The following is a 23,571-nucleotide window of genomic DNA, read 5'->3' as shown; positions in this document are numbered from 1 at the left end:
GGAGTGCTGCCAAACTCTGCAAGAGGGGGTTTTAGCCAGAACCCCTACAGGCTCTAGCATACAGGTCACCAAATGGCGATCTGTCCAAAGTACAGGCTCGACTGACCGCAGGGCTACTAAGGCATTTTTAGCAAAAATCAGATCAAGTGATCAAGTGTATTGCCTAATTTATGGGTGGGCCCTACCACATGTTAATCTAACTCTAAATCAGACAGACTGTCAAAAAAAAGAGTTCAAAACTGGGGGCCTTGGACAGTTTCATTTCAGATTGAGGTCCCCAAGAACCACCAAATGCGTATATTGCATTTGATGGTCTGCCAATAAGTCCATGAAGCTCTCCAAAGAAGCATAACATGGCAGGTAAAAGATGAAGGGAAAAGGTGGTGGTAGGAATTTAGTGTCAGGATAGGGGGTGTCCAGCCAAAGGATAAAAAAAAAAAGGATCGAGTGCCCTTTTTTTCGAATCCAAAAGGACCGAAAAAAAAGGGCCGAATGCTTTCTTATTTATTTATATATTTTTTAGTTTGGTAGGCCAAAAAAAAGTTTTAAAAAAAAAAGAAAAAAGGGGGGTTGGTGGGGGAACCCCCCCGAAAAAAAGGCATTCGACCCTTTTGTTTTAGATCCTATCACCAGGATAGGGCATAGAGGTAAAGGGAAAAGAAAGAAAGACCAAGGTCGGAGAAAGGAGAAAAACTGTAAAATAAAAATTGAGTAGTAAGGTAATTCTGTTTCCAAAAAGACAAAAAAACACCCAAACATACAATTACAAGATTGGCAAGAGAAAAATCGCCATGAAAGGAAACAGTCATTAGAACATGCAAGACTTTTCCCTATTGGTGGAAGTCTGATCTCTAGTCCAGAAGTTATTATGGTGGCAGAAAAGTGAATGCTCTCTATGAAGTAACACCCTGTAATCTCTTGTAGGTGAAAGGCCAGGCAAACCCTTAACAAGTTAGAAATGTGCTATTCCAGAGCATGTAATCTAGAGTATGGTAGAACCTTCCAGGGCACTGCCTATGAGAAACCGTAGATTAGTAATGTTTCTGGCCACAAACCTAGATGTGATAATTATCAATTAACTCTTTGAAGTGAGGCAATAAGCTCTGTTAAGTCACAACGTTGTAACAACGAGTATCATCTAAGTTGCACAAAATGGTCCTTTCTCAAATGTCGCAAATGATCAGTGATGTAACCGTCTATGTCTGACAGTTGTTTTGATGAATCTGAAGTGTTACGATTGTTTTCTGGCTTCATATTTAGACTGACTACCTCTGGGCATGCTAGCCTCTGTGGTCATTCCCACCCACCACCTGCCCTAACCACCATAACACATCCTCTTTGAGTAAGCTCTATCAAGCAGGAGCATCACACGTTGGCCTGCCAGTGTAATTTCTAAGCAGTGTGTGCAGTTAATGGCTGAATTGCAGCAGTGAATGTACTGAACTAAGTGTGCCTTCAGCCACTCTATTATTGTCTGTTCTTTGCACTTAAGTCCTGTTAAGCACTGACAAAGCCAACAGTTTTGGCTAGTGTATAGACATTTATATCATATGCCCGGGTAAAATCACATTTGTCTGCCTATTGCCATGTTATGGCCAGGTATTACCATCATGGCCGTGTCTGGCAAATGCCTATCCCACTACTAAACAAAAGCCAAAGCGGTTTTTTTGACAAGTCATGTTTAGGACTTCTAAGGTGTAAACATAGCTATACAGCCAGGGGTGTTGCTAGATCTGGAAGAGAGCTGGAGCTTCGCTAATGTCGGGGTTGTTGGGACTCGGGGCTAGCTAGCCTTTTGACTCTAGTCCCTGAGTTTCTATCTGGGGCTACATTCAAAAGACCAGGGGCTATAGCCCCCTCGCCCCCTCCACCCCCCGGCAACGGCTCTGTGGGAGAATGCAGCCAGTGAAGAGTAACTCAGAGGGGAAATGGAGTGTGGAAGGAGCATCACAATGGGCAAGTGGGACACAGAACTACACTGAATTGAAACATAATGTTGTGCACCTGCAATAACAACTGCTCGCTACAATTCAGAGTTTTTTTGGTAGAGAAAGATGAGACTTCACTTCCCAGGACCATGAGCTGCCTTTCCATATATTGTTTAGGTACAGCTTTTCCCTCTGTGGAGAGGAAGACGACATGCAGTGCCATGGAAATGCTGCAGATATTTTCTGGTAATTTCATCCTAGTCAGGAATGACATCCTGACCTGACACAGATCAGGACTGCTCCTACTCTTATGCATTTCAGGAAAGAGAGAACATCTCATCAGCCGCTGGGTCTGGAAGGCCTCTCTAAACCCTACTCCCCCTTTCTCCCTTATACCGTCTCCATAGAGGATCCCCCTTCCCCTTGTGCTCTACTGAACTCCACCGATTCCCAGCTAGACTTGTGCTATAGAAGACCTTACACCTACATGCATGCAATGTATGGGTTTCAGCACAGAACATATTCCAAGTTGTCCAATGATATCTACCATGCACTTTTCCCTATTTTCAAATCCGCTTGAGGGAGATTTAAGCATGCGTATGTCTGAAGATCACCGGCTTCTTCTATACAATCCCTGTATCTGTGAGGCGTGCACCGTGGGAAGTACTGTTAACTGGCGTGGCGTGCTGACTGGAATTGCTTGAAAGTGTTATTGAGCATTCTTTGCTCATACAAAGCTACGTGATCTAAACTGACATTTCGGCCGGAGGAAGTCTTTTTAGTGAACACTGTGGATTGCCTGATCTAGTGGCATTGAAAAAGAACTGTTTGGTTGGGCTCCGCCCTTGCGAATTGAGACGCCCATTTTCTCTGGCTACCTCCTACTTATTCCCAGCATCCAGCGCACTCGTGCGCGCACTGTGGGAAGTACAAGGAAGTACTGTTAACTGGCATGCCGTGCTGACTGGAATTGCTTGAAAGTGTTATTGAGCATTCTTTGCTCATACGAAGCTACGTGATCTAAACTGACATTTCAGCCGGAGGAAGTCTTTTTAGTGAACACCGTGGATTTCCTGATCTAGTGGCATTGAAAAAGGTGACTTTCAATTATCTGTGTACGCTTGGTGTCTCCATCGTACACGCGGGAAGCGCGTGTACATTGTGTACACTGTGTTCACAGCATAGCGTCTACGCTTAATGTCTCCATCGTGCACGCGGGAAGCGCATGTACACTGTGTACACTGTGTTCACAACATTAAGTCAGCGTGTATGCCGACGGAAACTCCAGCATATTGAATGGTTGTTTTCTTTCTTTTGTCTCCTTTTACTTAAGGACTGTTTGGTTGGGCTCTGCCCTTGCGAATTGAGACACCCCTTTTCTTTGGCTACCTCCTACTTATTCCCAGCAGCCAGCGCACTCGCGCACGCACCTTGGGAAGTACGAGGAAGTGCTGTTAACTGTTCACTGTGCGGTGTGTGGTGGGCTGGCTGCTGGGAAGTAAGGTGGGTTGATTTGGCTGACAGACTTGGGTATTGTGCAAACTGCTTGCTGATTTATCATGGTGAATGGTCTCCGTAGCGGGCGAAAATCCACGTTAATATGAGCAATGTTGTAAATGGTCCCATGGGAACACAGGCAGGCAATGAGGAAATGGTGGATTCTGAGAGCGAGGAGAATAACTTATCTAATAAGGTGGGAACGTCTGTGTGTGTAGAAACCCAGGGGGATATGACCTGCCAAATAACGTCACCCGAGATGGCTGAACAAGAGCTAAGAAATGAGATATCAGTGGAAAGCATTCCCAAGAACAACTCTGAGTCGACATTAGAGACCTTTAAGCTCAAAGCAATGAATCATTATTGTGATAATGGGGACATGGGTGCGGGCCTAGAGGAATGCCGAAATGGAGACCTATTAATGAAAATGGGTGTCACTAGCACGAAAACCAGATTCTCTGATGTCTCTATTATTGCTCCAGCAATTGAGGCACTGCTGGATAGGAGGATGCGTTTTTCTAGAGGGCCCTCAACCCCAATTAAAGCTAATAAGTACTGCATGGAGGATGTACATGTGCATATTGATCCTGATGAAGTACTCAGTACGAAGGCCCAGGTGCACACTTTTTTCGATGATCAAATTGTTAATAATGAGGTGAATAAGGAATTCAAAAGTTCAGAGACCAGTTCACCTTCAGAAGTAGAAATTCCCCCTGAAGTGATTCCTATGTAGTCTGGATTTATTCCGGTGATGGTACCTTCCCCTGTTGAACCACAATTAACCTTGTATGATCTAGAAGGTGAAGTAGAACGTAACCTAATTGAGTCCTCTGATATTGGAGCTGAGTTTCCGGTATTGTCCAGGATCCTTAATCTACTTGATAAAGGACATGACCACGTCCAACTTGGATACTCACACAGTATGTTAACAGAGCTTCTTACAAAGGTCAACAGAATAGAGGGGTTATTGTTTACTTGTGAGGCAGTTGCGGTCCTCTCTAGTGGTAAACAAAGGGAGAGCCCCCCATTGAGCAATAAAACTTCCCAAACTCCAGCTGACCCACGATTGGGACCCAATGCGGTGACTACCTTTGCAGCAGTCACTGCTTGTGATGTGATCCTAACAAAAATGATACGTCAGCTGCAGCAGAAATCAAACAGCTAACTGAGATGGTATCGGCTAATGCAGCGACCATACAACAGATACTAGTCAGTATAACAAAGGTCAGTCCGAGTGAACAACCGTTGGGTGCTCAGATGACTAGTGCTGAGGTGATGGCTGCACCGGTGCCATCAACATCTAATCTTAAAAAAGAAGAACTTTTAGATAGCCCTTCAGCACTAACTAATTTAATTGACTTGGAAGATGAGGCACAGTTATGTCAGCAGGACTTGAGAACTTTGAAAGCGAAAATGGTTGAGGAACAGGTTTATGAACCTGTCTTGTCAAGGAAACAGAGGAAAATGCTGCTGAAAGCCACTAAACGTAAGATCAAACAAGCAAAAAACATAAAATCAATGAATAGTCAAATTTCACTCAAAGACACTTTAGACTCACTAAAAGTTGATTCCAAGAACTTGTCCCATGAAGAGGAGAGGATTGATCTATTGCAATTTAATAAAGAGTCAAGGGCCTTATTGAATATTGATGTAACACAGAGTCCTTCGGACGTACGGAAGTCGCAGGATAACAATCACACAGGAAGAAATCTTGGGGGTAGTGCTCAGCGAGAGCACAATTGTTCTCCCAAACAAAAGCAAACAGACTTGACAAAGTTCTTTCCTGCTCTATATATGAAGAAGGCCTCTAATAAAATCAAGGTTGCAGGGACTAATAAAACCATGAAAAAAACAGTAGCGAATAAACCTACTCTAAGCAAATCTAAGATGTCACTTACAAATGGACAAGCAGACCAAGACCGGTCATTGATTAATCACTCGCCCCCCAGGCGAGACCTTCTAATAGTGGCATCAAAGAATTTGTATCTAAATTAGTCACTGATGATGGGGATATAGCTGAAGAGCTGGGTTTGTCGCATGGCAAGAATAATGTGAATACGGGCCTGGATAGGTCTAAATCAGAAGCCCAAAGCTGGACTGATGAGGTATACTCTGAATTTTATTCTCATGACCGTATGGCAAAAAAAGAGGTAATGTCCCTAACCCCCGAGATGCCATCTATTATGGGATGGGAAAGCAAGCAAGTAACCTCTGCAAAAACGAGCCTAAATCGCTCTGCAATGCTGAAGGTTTTCCAAGAAATCCCAGTGTTACGTACTATCAGAAGCAATGATATTTATTGGGTTCGTTTGGCACACAATAATCCCACGCGGATGATATGCGGCTATCAGTCACATATAATCACAAGATTGATTTGGGCGCAACGAGAAGATCTGGAATTATTGGGACTAGATCCTTGTCTCTTTAATACCGGCGAACTTGCAGAAATGTTCATTGCGACTGTTCCGGAACCCCCGCAGATCTCTAACTTAGCAGGTACTCAACCTCTGATTAATGCGGAGGTTTTGAAGCAATTTTTGAACTTGGCAGCCTCCCTAACAGGTATGATGAGTATGGGGGCGTTGACTCCATCTGGCCCGCATACAAAAATGGGAGGAAAATAGGATGAAAATCCAGGGATTAATGTATTTTCTTGTAACTCATGTGGAAACTCTAATTTGAGGTTATGGAATGCGTCATTAGTTAGCGACAGCCGCCCAGGGATCTGTTTGATACAGGAAACTATGATCATGGGCGATGTAGTCTTAGAAGGGTTCGATTCATATCACCAGTCCGCGGTAAGAGGAGATCAAGGCCACCGTGCTGCAGGCCTTGCTATTTTGATTGATAAGCAGTTAAGATTAAAATCCTCTATTTTGTGGGCTGATGATGCTTTATTGGTGGTGGAAAGTGTATGCAAAGATCTAGTGTGCCGAGATTTTTTTATTGTTAATCTATACTGGAATGAGGTCACAGTGTCTTTTGAAACAATTACCAATTGATTGAACCTTATCTTTGAACAGGTACTGATGCATAAATTAACTTTGTAATAATTGGTGGTGATTTTAATTCCACATGTGTGGTGATAGATAAGAATGGGAAATATTCCACGCATGATCTGAAAAAAAAATCTCATGTAAATGGTTTAAAGTGGTTGGAATTCCTTATCTCATGGGACATACAAAGTGTCCCTTTTGAAATGGGAGCCTACCAGTATACTTGGGCAAGAGGGAACTGTTCATCACTCATTGAGTACATTTTTGTATCAACAGGGCTGTTACAACTAATTGATCCAATAGTAATTCACAATCTACAGAGGGGGGATCATTTAGCTTTGAATTCTAAGCTTAGATTGAATATCACGAATTTTGATAGTATTCCTATGCTAACTGCTATTGAATTTGATCGCGTAGGAGCATTGATTAAGTGGACCTCTAGTAGGTGTAATGAAGTTACCACTAAAATTCAAAATGATACCTTGATTATTATGAGTTATGTGTCTAGTGGAATCTCGTGTGTTATCGCTGAGATTCAGAACTCCATAAGAGTTGCACTCCATATGGCACTCTTGATGAAATCAAAGGCCGCTAAGCCTACGATCTCGCATCGCCATCAGTTTAATTCAAAAGTAGTAGCATTAAGGAAAGAGAAACGCCAATTGCTCAGACAACTTAGCAAGGGTAATCCTACTACCATTGAATTTTATGAGAGCAAAGCTCATATCATCACAACCTATAAAAGACAACTACAATTGATGAGGCATGAACTGATTAATATGGATAATCAGAATTTAATCACTCTGTTATTAAAGAATAATACCAGACATGTGTGGGCTACTATGCGTACCCTGTTTGATAATGCTGAGTCGATTGGAGAATCGGCAATATCTGCAGTAGTCTGGACGGCGTAGATCAGAGGTAAATTTACCAAGCCAGTTGCTTTTGGTGTCTATGGGGATAGTTTAATATTTAGGTCTACTGTTTGTGGCTGTCCATGGACGATGGAAGATATAACTATGATCATTACGAAATCCAAAGGATCTCGAGCACCAGGTTCTGGTGGTATTCCTCCTTGCCTGATTAAACTTAACCCGGATTTGTGGGCAAGAATCTTCAAAATAAAATTTGATGCTATTTATTCCTTGGGTTACATTCTGAATTCTAGGTGTACGGCCAACATCATCCCAATTTATAAAAAGGGTCCAATGAATGAACCGGCGAACTATAGGCCGATAGCGCTGATGGATGCTTCAGCTAAGATCTTTACTAGTCTACTACTCCAACATATCAATCAGCATATCATAAAGTTTAACCTTTTATAGAAATATCCGACTGGTTTTCGCCGTCATATGGGCTGTCAACTCAATACGACGATCGTTGCTCATGTATACCAGCAGACTAGATCTTATAAGGCAGGGCCGGTATATATGGCGACCCTGGATCTTACTGCTGCATTCGATTCTGTAATCAGACAATTACTATGGACAAAATCGATTAAATATGGTTTTCCGGTTCAGCTCGTTTCAATCATTGCTGCTCTCCATAAACAAACCACCTATCGAATTCGTTTGACAAAAAATGGGGCATTTACTGATATTATTCCTACCGAAATCGGCCTCAAACAGGGATGGAATCTTGCTGCGGTCCTATTTAATTTATACTTATTAGATTTGGACGAGTAATGGAAGGATGCCATTATTTTCCTGTCAAACTGGGGGCAATTGTGATTAATTGGCTGAGTTTTGCAGATGATTTGTTATTTTTTGATAGGACCCCTTTTGGGTTACAGATTAAACTGGCATTGTTTCATTCTTTTGCCAGTAACCACAATCTAGAGATTAATCTCAAAAAATCCTTCATAGTCACGTTCATTGAAGGTCGAAAAAAAGCTATTAAATGATCATGGGGTCTGAATGGTATTGCTATTCCTAGGTCCACTGCCATCCGCTATTTAGGCTATCATCTTGCAAGCTCATATTCCAGTGAGGGGTGGAAGACAATGTTGTCTAATAAAGCAAAAATGCTGGCAATGCAGATGAAAATGATTTACCATCGATTGGGGAAATACTCAATGATTCCTACTATGAAATTTTCCGCACAAAAGATCAAACCAATTCTATTGTATTCCCTAGATATATGCTTGTATGATGTGGAACAAACTCTTGATGTGATCCAAGGTCAAATGTTGAACTGTATTGGGCTTGGCTTATTCCACCCCGAATGCTATTGTGTGTCATGAGCTGGGCTTATTACCATTATCGGTGAAGTGGCATTGGCGACTACTTATGCATTATGGGAAAATGCTAGCTCCCCCTAACGATTGCCTTTATGAAGATCTTGCAAATATGATAAAGAAAGGAGACCCTCCCTCCTTTCTAAAATGTAGGAACAAGATGGAGGAGTTGTTATCTAGCACCATGATCACTCAGGATGATCTGGTACTGGGTTTGCCTTCATGCAAACTTAAATATTGTAGATACCATTGGTGCCTGTTGATCATGAAAATTAATGAATACCAATCCTTTCGTGAATATGTGAAATTTACGAGGCAGTGGGGCTATCGACCTAAGTACCAGGTCATCTTTCCTTGTGGTCAAGCGAGGAAGACGTATTTGAGATTTTGCTTGAATCAGTTACTTTCTAACGAGAAATTGATGTTGTGGAAACGGTACAATAATAAACCAAATAATGGTCAATGCAGATTCTGTAATAGGAATAGCACCATTGAAACACTGAAACATCTCACAGTCTACTGTTCTTATTTTGAATCCACCAGAACTCATATATTTGGTAAACAGCTCTACACAGTATCTAGCCTAAGCAGAGAGCCTCTTTGGCAAAGATGTATGGCAGGTACAAATCAAAGCCTCATCATTTGTCTAACACATTTTTTACTAATTCTTGAAAGAAAATTGTCTGAAAAGCTACTAATTTTATCCGATGAAGAATCTAGATGTTCAGAGTAAGATCGCTACATATAAGAGTGTTGTGACCCATACAAACTTCATGCCAGCTTGGGTAGCGTTTCTCAAGGTTAGAATTCTTATATGATTTTTGGGCTCATGTTATTGGTTTTAGTAAAAGTGATTAGACTAAAGGAACTATGAAATGAAATGTCGATTCTATATGACTACCAAGTTGCACGGACGGAATTTTAAGGTTTTTTATTTATTTATGATATAGTGATTTGTAAGTATCGATTAAGATATGTTTTCTGTTATCTGTGATGTTGATGTTTAATTTATAGTTCTGCATTTTGAAAAACTATATTATGTTGAGATGTTATTTTGGCTTTACTACGTGCATATTGTTTTTGTTTATGATTTAAGTGTATTATGTGAGATATTGTTTTTGTTCTGTATGATTTGAAAGAATAATTGTAAAGGTTGTAAAACCATAAACAATAAAAAAAAAATAGATACAGGCCGTATACATTCACGAACCGTTCCCATGAGGAGGGTGAGGGGGTCACCTAAAGGAGTGCATGAATATGAAAAAAGCCCTGTATTACTGCCGGGATACCGCCCAACTCATGATGATGCCCTGTAAGTCTTTTGATAGGTCTTTCATGTACCCTTTCTCCAGACCTTTGGCTGTTTTTTTCTAATCTTTCTTTTATCAAGTTAAATCTTTTAGATTACCTTTCAACACTTGTTTTCAACAATTCTTTTATGGGGCAATCCAGGCCATCTTGATTCTTTATGTTCAACAACTCTCACAGCCCTTGCCACGGCTCATACTTTGGGTTTCTCAGGTTCCTGTAACCGACATTAACAATCACTTTGTTTCGTTTTGTTCCTGTGGCCTCCCCCTTCCCTGAACCACCATGATACCTTCTCAAGTTTCGGGCTGGTTCACAGGGCCTTGCATCAGGGCATCCTCCCCCAGGTCTTGCTTCTCAGTCTCTCCGGTCCCTCGGCTTCTCTTACCTGTAATCTGCCTGCCCCGGCAGCCTCCACGCATGAAGGCGGAGTGGAAGATTTGTTCCTCCTGACACATCTGGTCTCTGCATTAGTTCTTGGGTCTTCTGTGGTCACGCCACCAAGCGGGATGGTCTTTGTAACTCCATCCCAGCAACGATTATTCCACTGCTCGCTACACCGGCCTCCTGGCATTCCTCTCTGTCCCTCGGACTGCTGCTACTTCCGCGGTTCCACAGAGCTCCGCCCCTCCAAGACATACCTACGTCAGAGGCTCTCCTGCGTAAGGTTCTCTGTGCTTCTCTCTAGGTTCTTCATGTCTTTAACTTGACTGCTCCCGCTTAAAGGGGTGTTCGCCATTTTTCGTGGTTTGTGTATAATCCAGCATTGCTTAGTGCCAAAGAGAAGCAAATCGAATTACTGGTTGTTGAAGGCAATATCCTAGTAAATGGCCTTTTGCCTTCTTGGAATGGGAGTCCTTGTCCCCTAAAGGGAGTCACTCCCAGTGAGGTCCCACTTGCCCAGACCCCTTGGGAGGGTCTTGCTTTGCGGGCTCACCCCCCTAGCCTCACAGGGGGCTGCTCCCTCTAGGGGAGAAGGGACGCATATCCTGGATTCGTCACAACAGTAAGAAACATACTTTAAACAATTTAATGGAGCCCCATTCATCGAAGTAGGAAGAATAAAGGGCGGCGTTGTCCCTGCCAGGATTTGAATCTGTGACTGAAGAGTAAGCACAGATCGCAGCAGCAAGTGCTTGGCTCACTGAGATGGTTCTTAGTTGAGATTTTCTCTACAGTTAAGGATCTTTATGGATTGGAAAAGTAATCCATCAGAACAAGGCCTAAGAGTAGAATGCAAAAAATAATGTTGGACAAGTGACAACAGTTGAGGAAAGACATGCAAGACGGTCAAAACTATACATTACATATAGTACGGTCCAGCATCACTTAATTCCTGAGGTTCTGTGTTTGGCGTGGTTCAGAGTCAGATGTAAGGCAGCTGAGCGGCATTGCAGGGGGGTTCGGCCGAGTGGGGGCGGGTAGAAGCGGGGGTGGTTCTCAGGTCAAGGGTTTGTGTTGGAAGTTCATGCATAGAAAGTGTTTGTGCCGTCATTTTGAATATGGGTAGGAGTTTGATTGATAGAGGCTCCAGTGAGAAACCAGTCCAGTGCACGGGTGATCGGAGGGTAGAGGGCCAAAACCTGGGGATGACACCGAGTAGCCTGGGAGTCACCAGTAGGTGCAGTGTTTTTGAGCAGTCAATGCAGTTAGGAGTATAGAACCCACTCTGTGTTTCAGGTTGCATACTGAAGTGAAACACAAAGGAGGGGCACACCTATGAAGTCTCAAGCTCAGTTGTACATGGAGGACGTTGCTGTGTTCCTGGTGAGGACAAACGACCAGAGGCCAAAAACTCCCCTTTCCCCGAATAGAGGCCTCCATTTTACGTACGTCAGACCTGTTACGTGCGTCTCCATTTTTTTTGTAGAACGACACATATCCTTCATATTTTCATGCAACATAAATCCCGACCTGAAGGCTATTTTGAAAACGGAATGTTTGTAATTAGTGTTCCTGGCAAAGAATCCAATTAATTTGGTACTCATGCGGTGCCATTGAAGCCCGTGCCCGTGTTTTCATACTTTGTTCTCTTGGGCACAGAAAGAGAACTTGCCATAGTCGTGCCAAGTGTCAGAATCCACATGCAAATGAGCGCCTCAATCTTTGCCTGTGATGTTCCACGATAACCCCGCGTTTCCCGCCCCCGCGCGCACATTCTAACATCAGCTGGGTCGCCACATTCGAAAGGTCGCTTATAGCCAGCCAGCCAGGCCAGCGGGCGAAAAGATGGCCCATCCACCTCTCCCCACCGCCATTGATGCAAACGCCCAATTACCAGCTCTTGCTTCAGCTGTTTCATTTTAAAATTCCATGTCAAAGCTCAGAGTGTGAAATGAGAACCATTTTGTTTAAAATAATCTGGGGGAGTGCTATAAGACAACCCTTTGAATGAAGTGCAGGGATCAATGTATTTTTTTTTTCAAGTCCACACCGCAGGCACCATCATTTAATTATGAGAGAAACATAAATTATGCATTTTCACATTGTTGCTTTTTTCTTCAATATGGCATGAACAGGCTTTTTGTGTGGGTCGTTTTTAGAACTCTCCTACACCCTCCGGGCTGTTTTGGAGGGAGGGGATGAACTGCCCTAGGCAACACAATGATGGAAAAATTAGCATTACTGCTGTAACACCATTATGGGGCCAGCGTGACACCGCCCTACACACAGCCCGAGTCCCTTTATCAGACCGAGTCTGCAGCAGCTGACGATTCTCACCCACTAGTCAGAAAATGCCGAGCCTCCGACCCCTCCAGCTGTTATCCCCCGTTGTCCCCCTTAGAATGCGCTTGTTTCTCTCTCTCAATCTCTCTCCCTCCCCCACCCCCCGCCCTCCATCCTTCGCTCTCTCACAACTCTCCTGTCACTGCTTTTCCTATGAGGCCGGCCCATTGACTTACATTCCCCCCACTTTGATGGCAGGGTAAGTTATTACGCCTGCCCACCCAGGGTAAATGTTTCTGCCCTTTTTCATAAGATTTTGATCTTCACACGCATAATGTTCGTTTGGCCATGGCATATAAAACAGCCCCATGGGATTCAAAATGCCCTCACAGTAATGGCTACACGCTCCCCCACCCAGTTAGGTTCCAACTTTTCAACTAGTCTTCTAATTTATGTCGAGGCCCTTTACCTCCTTTTGACAGGTTTCAACTACACTTGCTATGAACATCTCTAATTGCTCTTAAACTGGTGTAGATTGGCCAATAGTAGCCAACATATAAGCCATCAGAAATGTACATTCACAATGAAGATTACCCCTGCTGTAGTGCAGGGAGTCTCGATTCAATTAAAGACACAGAGGCAAGCATTATGCTAAACTTCCTTTAATTCTACTCTCCCAAGCCGATTTAAATCTACATATGAAAAAAAACACATTTCGTTTTCTTTGTTTAACCATAAAACAGAACACTTCACCAAAAAATGTTATTGGCATTTAGAATATAGGTACAAACTTCATGCAGTTAAATGCGGTCGAGATTAGGCATAAGTCCTGATATTCAGTTCGTGTTGTCTTAATAGTATTTCGGTAGAGGCCGAGGGGACACGGGGGGGGGGGGTGTGCTGGAGTCCGCGCCTTGAATTAGCAGCCCTCCCATCCCTCCCCCCGCCGTTCCGTTTTGTCCAAAATCTCAAACAACTGAAACATACCCTGTAACAAACCCCTTACCCCCTTAAACTATGGTCCGCTCCCTTAAGGCTCTGTATGACCAGCACTCCTGAAATTATGCAGTATGTTGGTTACCCAGGCCTTTTCGCCCCATGCCAAAGAGTATCATATCTCTGTTCAGCTGGGCCTATGACCTGCTCCCCTATGTATATTTGTCTGTAAGCTCGTTGAATATTCTTGCTCGTGATGCTCTTAAGGGGTTCTGAGGCTGTGAGCATTCCATCTTGCATGTTTTCGATAGGAGTGAATTTCGTTCTGCAGCCGAAGGGGGATCCTTGGCCTTCCAATGCATAATGAGGAGTTTTCTAGCCGTAAAGAGTAGAATGTTTATCAGTTTGCGTGCAAGCCCCTCCTCGTGCCAAGAATCATTGTCCCCCCCCCAGAAGTATTACCTCTGGTGAGAATGTGACGTCGGCCCCTTCCATACCACTTATCTGATCGTACACTTCTCGCCAGTACTGGGAGATCTTTGGACAATGCCAGAGAATGTGCCCCATCGTGCCCAGGGCACCACAATCTCTCTAGCATATATTAGTTTGGGATATCCCCATTCGGAAGAGAGTAGAGGGGGTCAAATATGTCTGCTGTATTATTTTAAATTGGATCTCTCTATTTCTGAGGTTGGTGGATACTGAAGGAATGGCGGCGTAGTATTCGAGGATGTCCCCAGTGCAGTATCGCCCGGATGCTGGACCATGGCGGAGCATGTTTGGTTTGGATCCCCTGAGCTGCCCTGAGTTTATGCCATTGTCTGAGCGTGGGCCTTAGGACTGGGTGTGTCCGAACTCCGGGCGCGAGCTTCTTAAGGGGTATGGCCATTATTTCTATAGGGTTCAAGGGTTTCATCATTGTGATCTCCATTGCCCTCCAGCTGGAGTCGTCTGAAGTGTCCAACCACCGCTTCACCCAGCACACCTGCGCCGCTTGGTAATATGCTTTTAGGGATAGGACTGCAAGGCCCCCATTCAATTTTTTCTTTGATTCCGAGGTGTTCATTTACTTATTCTGCTGAGGGCAGCATTCAATTTACACAACGCGCATGCAGCGTATTCCTCCAAGGGTTCCTCAACAGTAACCATTTATTTTTACGTAGCGCGCTGCCGGACCTGTGAGCACCTAGCTCACACCAGGGCACCCGGCTGCGCTCCACGAAGCAGTCTGACTCCACCGGTGTTCAGAAGCAAAGCAAGGCTTATGATTAGCTTTGTGCTGGCCGAGAGTCCAGCGGGGGTGGGGACACGCCTCCAGCACACACTGTGGCACTGTAAGGTCCTTTTCCCACATAGGAGCGAGATTTGCTGGCAATACCGAACGCGACGTCCCGACAACATGGGTGTTGTTCCTTTAGCTTTGAATACAGCAAAATTCAGCTTGCAGGCTCTTTTGAGATAAAGGCTTTCACCAAGGAGAAGGCAGAGTGTTGCGTCCTGCTCAGGATGGACAACCTTTTGGCAGTCCGATACATAAATCACCTCCAGCGGCATGCGGTCACAGATGCTGGTGGAACTCGCAAAGGTTTATTGGCAGCATCCATCCGGGCCAACTTCCCGGGCCCTCTGCATTAAAGAGCCCTTCAGAGACTCATAATTCACCACCTGCAAGAAGGCCTTGGGTACCACCAGTCAGTAACCCTAGATCAGGAAGGGAAGTTAGAACTGGAGTGGTGGCTTCAGAACATGGAAGCCTGGAACGGCCATGTGATTTTCAGCAAAGTTCTAGGATTCGTTATAGAGTCAGACGTCAGCAGAACAAGCTGGGGAGCCCAGTGCAGTCACCTGGAAACAGGCGTCAAATGGTCTCAGGAAGAACTATCCCTTCACTTCAATTGCTTAGAACTGCTTGCAGGCTCTTTTGCGATAAAGGCTTTCACCAAGGAGAAGACAGAGTGTTGCATCCTGCTCAGGATGCACAACCTTTTGGCAGTCCGATACATAAATCACCTCTGGGGTCATGTGGACACAGATGCTGGTGGAACGCACAAAGAACTTCTGGCATTATTGCCTGGATCAGAAGATCTCCGCGACGGCAGAGTATCTACCGAGCATGCAGAATGTGGTAGCAGACTGGAGCTCCTGCTACTTGCACGATTCCAGTGACTGGATACTGAACATGGGAGCATTCACCCAAATAGAGGCCCTGTGGGGTCCTCTGGAAACCAATCTATTTGCGTCCAGATTGAACAAAGGTTTTTCAGCTGGAGGCTGGACCCAGAGGTGCAAGGGGCAGACGCTTTTCTACAAGCTTGTCAGTCGCAGTGCAGTACGCCCCCCCCACCTTCATTATGTTAGCCAGAGTTCGAGCAAAGATCAGGAGAGAGAAGGCAGAGAGAAGGCGGAAGCTGTCATAGTAGCCCCGAGCTGGAAGTCGCAAGCCTGGTTTCCAGTTCTGATGGAACATTCGTCCGATTTCCCACAAGTGCTTCCTCTCAGAGAGGAGCTTATTTCAGACCCATCCAAGAGTTATCATCCTCTGATGAGGACGGGGCAACTTCTCCTGCTGGCGTGCAGGGTATCGGGAGCAGATGGAGTCTGCCAGGCATTTCAAAATCGGCTGCAAAACTTATCAAGCAATCCTGGGCCCCCTCTATGCTCAAGAGCTACAAAGCTGCATGAGGAAACGGAGCCTATGTTGCAGCCAGCACGATTTTCATCCCGTTTCGGCACCCTTTAGTTCAGGTTCTCAATTTACTGGCATTCCTAGCCAGAGACAGTAAGGCTTTTTGGACTATAGGGGTCTGTAGGTCAGCAAGTCACAATCCGATGGACTGAGCTCCTATAGGGGAACGCCTATAGGAGTGGTGCGATTGCTGAAGGGCCTGAACATGCATATACCGCCCTTTCCTAAATATGCACAACTGTGGGACATTAAAACAGTCCTGGCGCTGTTTACAGACTGGCCATGTAACAGGGATCTGTCAGTCCGCCAGCTCTCAGGGAAGCTAGCAATGTTGCTGTGCCTAGTATCCTGCAGAAGAGTGTCTGATGTAAAGGCGCTCAAGGTGGACAGGAAGACTTTTGGTCTGGACGGGGTGACCTTCTCCGTGGCTAGAAGGGCTCAGAGCCATTCGACAGTTATTTTGTATCCCAGTTTTCATGACCAACCTAAGTTATGCGTAGCTGAATATGTCAGAGAATACAAGGCTAGGACAAGCGAGGTGAGACCAGCAGGGGTGTCGCAGTTGCTCATCATGCGCAGGAAGCCATTCAAGGCAGTAGCAACAGCTGCTATAGCGTGATGGGTGTGGGAAGTCATGTCCCTGGCGGGTATAGACAGGACTTGGTTTGGAGCTCATTCAGTTAGAGGTGCAATGGCTTCCAAAGCCTTGGGAGCCGGAGTGAGTCTTCAGGACATTTTGAAAGCGGCGGATTGGGCTAGCGACTACACCTTCCGCGATAGCAAGCGTAGCAGTGGCTGTAGTACATAGCTTTGAACAAGCATAATGCTCGCCTCCGGTCTTGATATAGAATGAAGATTACCCCTGCTGTAGCGCAGGGAGTCTTGATCCTATTAAAGACACAGGGGCAAGTATTATCCCTTCCAGCGACGGAAGCGACGCAAGGCATTACAATGTAATTGTATGTAATGTTATCATGTGTTAGTCATGCGCTGCGTCGCATGACCCGCCCTAATGTATGTTTTCTCTGACAGGGGATTAACAGAAGGCAAACTGAGAGTCCAAGGCCGAGTACAGCGAGTCTTCGTGAGGGAGTTTGGCCGCATTGGCCGTGAGAAGAGCTCTGAAATGGAGTAGCACTTTGGTTGCTGCCGGTGGTGACGTGTTGGGTTTTTGCAGTTTGGAGTGCATTTGCATTTTATCTCAGGATGACGGTTGGAAGACATCAAAGAAGAGGAAAAGACCTGGTCAGGAAGTGATTCATGGAGCACAGGGACATGATATGGACATGGATCTAACAGAGACACTGAAATGTGAAGTTTTCTATTTTATGTTTAAAAATAAAAAATAGAAATAATGTGTTATTTAAAAAAAATAAGGAGATTTAAATCTGCTGGGAAGAGTATAATTAAAAGAAGTTAAGCATAATGCTCGCCTCTGTCTTTAATAGAATCTAGGCTCCCTGCGCTACAGCAGGGGTAATCTTCATTGTTAATGTCCATTTCTGATGGCTTGTATCTTGGCTACTATTGGTCAATCTACACCGATATAAGGGCAACTAAAGATGTTCATGGCAAGTGTAGTGGAAACCTCTCAAAAGGAGGCAAAGGGTACTATCAATTTGGCAGTGCACTGCAGCCTCTCCTGCTCCAAAAACACCACCCACTCCTTGAAATAGTGCACAAGCAGAAAGTATCATTGGTTCATAATCGCCTTGTTCCTGATAAATATTGGTAATACAGCAGGAAAAGTTCCATGAAGCTTCAAATCTGCATACATAAAATCACTCCTTAGAGACCCCTCAGGAAATACAGACGACCTTACCAGCTACTGACCGATATCAAACATCCTGTACCCAGCAAAACTCTTAGAAAGCCACGTATACAACCAAATCCTGCCACATGTAGAAACCAATCGGATACTAGACCAGGCACAAGTTTCAGACCCTTGAGAGGAACGGAAACAGCACTATTATCCCTATGGAATGATCTAAAAACCAATGCCGACTCCAACATAACCTCAGCACTAATACTACTAAGCCCTATCAGCAGCCTTCGATACAGTCCACCATGAAACTCTTGTCAAAAGACGTGGAGAAATAGGAATAGCAACACAGCCTTGCTATGGTTAAAATCATTCCTGACAGAAAAAACAGAAACGGGGCTAACCTCCTTCAACTCAACACCACGTACAACAGCCTGCAGAGTTCCACAAGGCTCATCACTCTCACCACTGCTCTTCATCATCTACATGACATCACTCACCAATCTCGTCAAAAGACCTGGACTCATCTATAACTACACAGACGACACACAAATCATCTATAGAATCAAAACTAGTGGAGAATCAGACGGAACACTTATTAACTGCTTCATAGAAATAAACGATTCCATGATCATGATCACACCCAACAGCCCGTTGAACTAACACCACATTACATGGTTTACCGATATGGGAAATCGACCGGAAACTTCCAAAGTGTTTATGGACATTGACTAAACACTCAAACCACAAGTCAACTCAGTAGAAGTGCTTCTTCCCACTTTGTACAATCAAGTGGATATTACCTTTCCTCACCTTCCCACATAGAACACTTGCCGTCAAGAACAGACTATGCCAACAGCATCTATCTCAGAATGTCGGACTACCTCACCAAATAATTACAGCGCATACACAATGCAGCATCAAGACTACTCCTCAGAATTACTAAGAGAGAACACATCACACCAGCACTGAGAAAACTACATTGGCTACCAGTCAAAAAAGATTTTTCTTCAAAACGTTCTGCATAATCCACAGCCAAGGAGAGGAATTCATACAGAAACAAATCTCCATATACAAACTAAACTGAACTTTGAGGTCCAGCAACGAGATTTGACTCAAGCCATAACAATACTCAAATTTGAAATTGTGTGGATCTCCTGCATCTCAGCAAAACTTTGGAACTCACTCCCTAAGGAACTACAAACAACAGAGGAACACGTACACGTAAATTACTAAAAACATGGTTCATTAACTCACCAAGCTAAACTGGAAACATAGTCAAAGAGAAACAGCCAAACACAACACAAGGAGAAACAACCAAAACCAAAACAACTGAAACCTAATGACACAAAACCTGCATACCCCAAAGAAATGAAGGATTATAATGTAAAACCCCATACAAGAATATGAATCCAGCCAAACCAACATAACCCTTGGTGAGAAGGGCCCAGGCCACTTTCCTCACTAACCCTACTAAAAACTCTCCAATTTCCTACATACTCACCCTCAACCACCAAACAAAAACATACACATACCTCTACCACTGCAGAAACATTAAACCACCACAAAAAATGCACACACCCATAACACCCAACTAAACCCAACACACTAAAAACCACAAACTACCCAATACACACTCATACATGAAAACACCACCAAAATCTTATCAACCCTAGGCAAACCCAGCATCTAGTTCCCGGTTTCCGGACTTGGAGCTACCAACAGCACAACAATGATCGCTTACGCTTTCCCTCTTGATCCCACTAACTAACCCTCCTGCCTTTTCAAACCCACCAGAGGGCCTGGAGACTATGAAAACGGCAGCAGTGCGCTGTATAAATCACAAGAACATAACATTGAGCTGGTGACTAGTGCAGCAGTTGCAACAGGAATGGTGCAGTTATATACAGGTTCTACTGCACTATTACTGCATCCATATGGATTTTTATCTAAATGATAGTGCTGGGAGGTGCAAGAGGGGGGTGCCAACATGGCATACATGCTTAAAATGACGCATGTTTGGAATGCCTTTTCGGTGCGTAAACCTTTATATAAACAAAATGACAGCCATCTGTTTTTCCCTAATGTGCAAATGAAGTGTTAAGTAAAAACATTCACTATTAACTGAAAACGCCAGGAGAGCTCTGAAATTAGTAAGTATTGGCCCAGATGACTGTAGCTTGCACAACCACCTGCTAAGAATAAACACTGGGATATGAGGAATAAAGAGTTTCATACAAAAACGATACATTAAACTAGAAGAATTTATGTTCTTGGCTATCTGGCCATTTTATTGAGGGAAGTGAAGCGAAGCGCGTGGGTGGACAGGGCACTCGTTTTCATTGGAGCATCCTTACCTGCACAGAGTTTAACCGGCAGTACCCGTTCAAGGGAAACCGGATCACATGTGTCGGATCCTGGTTCCATCCGGCATTGACCGAGTTGCACATCACATCCCCGGTCTCTGGGAAGATCTCTTCTATTAGTGCTTTCTCCCCGCTCAGTGCAATCCGCTCCCCGAGGTCCGGGCTTACTCTGACCACCAGGCAGTCACATGGCTGGAAATGTTTCCTTTGCTCCTTGTCCTGTTTCCAGCGTTCCAGCTCCTTAATCATTGGCTGCAGCTGGTAGTATCTTGCTTCTTCATATAAGAGATTAAATTCCTATTAAAAGAAAAACAGTTTTATGAAATTCTGAATTCATACTAGGTTACGTGCACACATTCCTGCTATATTTCGACAAGCAACAAGGTTTATATAGAAACAAAAGCTGTTGGTGATATTTTCTATCCTAAACCAATCGGAGAGCCTGCTAGATAAATTAAGACGTATTAAAATGCGCGTCTTGATCAAGGCCTGCCTTACAGATCTTAACAAAGGTTTCCATAAATGTTGTTCCGTCTCACAGATGTTATGTATATTGATAAAAATGTTATCCGAGTGGTTTCTCACCTCATCGAATCACTGCAGTGGTGGGAAGTGCATACAGAAAATGGCTGCCAGCACACTAGTTCCGTTACATCGGCCTTAAACTCCCTTGTCTGTATTAAAGTGGTTGGGGTTTTGGCAATGACAAAACCACAAGACCGAGGAAGACATCTGGGGCACATGGAGCCACTGGTACAACTGGGGAGGGACAGGAAAAAAAACAATACAAGATGTGCTCCTACAGGCAGGGCTCAAAGTTTGCACTTGCTACTAGCTATTGGCTAGTGATAATTGAATATTGGCGAGTAACAACTGGGGAGCCGTGTGTTGAGGTGGCAAGTGACTTTCTATGGCTGGCTAGTAACTTGCAACTTGACATTTTAACATCTGCTATAGCCACAAACTCACAGCATCAGTCATGTTATGCCATCATGTACTCAGGAACTCACATATCGATAGGTTATGCAAACCAATTTCCATTGACTTTCAATTTAGCTAAGATGTGGGTGGGAATTGCAGCACTCCTGCTCCCTCTCCTGTGCAGTTGGAGCCACTATGCTCCCTCCCTGCCTTTGTTGGGCGTGGGGCGGAGATTGCTATGGCATGGGCAGTACTGGAGAGGGAGCAGGGATGAAACAATTATTTCCCATGCACATGCATTGTGAGGTCACCAGAGGACATTGACTTCCCTTCATTCTCCCGCTGCACAGCACTGCTGACATAGAAAAGGGGCAGGGATTTAGGGTGGGGTAAAAGGGAAAAAAAGGATTGCTCCATTCTTCTGTGCCAGCAGGTTGCCGCCTCACAAAGCAGGTAGCCGAGGGGATTGAAGATTGCGGCCCAGGGGCCAACAACTCTGCAACTTGCTCTCCTGTCCGCCACCTGCTGTGGAACAGCATCATTTTTCCCCACTGTCAACTTTCTAAAATGACTTTACCACATGCAGTAATACTATGTTGCATAGTGGTATAGTGTTATAGTGTTCACTACTTCTATGGAGAGTGTTTTGCACTCTATCCTCTCTTTCCATCATTGTTGTTAGGCCAACCTGTCTACCAACAATAGGGGACAGAGAAGACGGACTACAACTATGGCTCTGTAGCAAGCAGCACCTAAGTCTAATGATTGTCTAGTACTTCAACGGAAGAACTGTGGGGCATGGCAGACAGGCACCAAGTCCAGAGGCACCGTACACATGTCTAAATGTGCCTTGTTTGCGGCCTTGCCTTTTGCTCTTGAAAGGTGGCTGAAAAGGGATATTTACAAACCAAAATAAAAAGGCTCCTTTGTAGTTTGGCTAATCCATTTAATTTCAAATTAGCCATAATTGTGCCCATCCAAAAGTTATAAACCCACCTGCAAAGCGGTGTAACTTCATCACTGGTAAAATCCAAGATCTTTTCACAATTGAAGCACATGAGACCTCACCATCCACTCTCAGCAAAGTGCAATTATCCTATTAGCCCCTTGGCATGAATTAAAATGGCTTCACAATGTTTGCCTTCGGGAATATGACTTCTAGAGCGAGCGAGCTGTAGACACTTTGATAGTGAGCAGTCAAGCTTCTGAACTCCCTCCCTGCTTAGCTAGTCAAAAAAATGCTCGTCTCTCGTCACATTAATGACAGCTTTCATGAAAACATCTAGGATCACACAGAAGTCTTTCTATATGTATGACGCGTTTCATTAGTCACAACTTCAAAGTGGAGTTCCCTGCCCATATCACGGTCCTAATGATCTGTTCTTTACCATCCACCTATGCCATCCCTGCATTGTCTCAAGAAGCATCTAGAATACCCACCCACCCCCGCTACATTTGCCCTCAATCCTCGCTCTACCATAAATAGCACACATTCTGCCCCAAAATGCCAACTCAGATTGATTCCCTTACACACAACCTAATTTACGTTTTCTGACCCCCCCCCTATTTACAATCCCACAGATAGCGAGCTATAGACACCCCTTAAGTGGTCAATAGCAACATCAAAAAGGCAAATTAATGAACGCGATTTCACAAAATAAGGTAATGCCACCTGATGATCTGTGCAGTTTTAGTCCTCTCCCAAACCAGCCATGCTTGAATATACCCACTGGTGCCTTGGCAGGTCTTCACAACCAGGCCCTGGAATTAGGGGATTGCCTTGCCTCCTCGTTCTTTGACTTACTTCCAACTACAGGACCGAATGTGCATGGTGTGAACTGAGAAACCTTTTCTTAGAATCTGTGCACAAATTACTGGATCGATTTTGACATCACTGGAAGAATCCTCGTCTCTGGAGGATAGCTCAGGGGCAACGTGCTCACCTTGGAAGCAAGACGACGCGGAGCACCACAGGTTTGATCCCCAAGTCTGCGCTTAGAAACCTCTGGGTATTAAGCGCGTTAAAAATAACCCATCATATCATATCAATGAGGCACTGTTGGTGCCCTGGACTCTACTTGACTTTCGGGATAAACTCTGCAATAATGCACGTTTGATAGGATTACAGGTTTTCAGTGATGTAGTGACCAGTAGTGTTTTTTTCTGATTTTCGACAGATTTTAGTTCTTGTACCTGATTCTACTATCTGAGAAAAAGGCAATAGTGGAGACATTGGGCCTCATTACGTCTGTGGCAGTAAGGCAACAA

General features: G+C 44.3%; 1 protein-coding gene across 2 annotated transcripts in view; it reads right to left on the bottom strand.

Moving 5' to 3' along the window:
* Positions 1 to 23,571, bottom strand: part of KCTD15 (potassium channel tetramerization domain containing 15) — a 167,521-nt gene that overhangs the window by 25,819 nt on the left and 118,131 nt on the right. For both annotated transcript variants that reach the window (XM_069639340.1, XM_069639348.1), the window contains exon 4: positions 20,374 to 20,679. In XM_069639340.1, the coding sequence (XP_069495441.1) occupies positions 20,374 to 20,679 (306 nt within the window). The remainder of the gene's footprint in view (positions 1 to 20,373; positions 20,680 to 23,571) is intronic.

This window comes from Ambystoma mexicanum, chromosome 1q (assembly GCF_040938575.1).
Source record: "Ambystoma mexicanum isolate Mex_15411 chromosome 1q, UKY_AmexF1_1, whole genome shotgun sequence".
In the NCBI taxonomy this organism is placed as follows: domain Eukaryota; kingdom Metazoa; phylum Chordata; class Amphibia; order Caudata; family Ambystomatidae; genus Ambystoma; species Ambystoma mexicanum.
The sequence above is the reverse complement of the archived record's forward strand: the minus strand, read 5'-3'. Positions and strand labels throughout refer to the sequence as shown.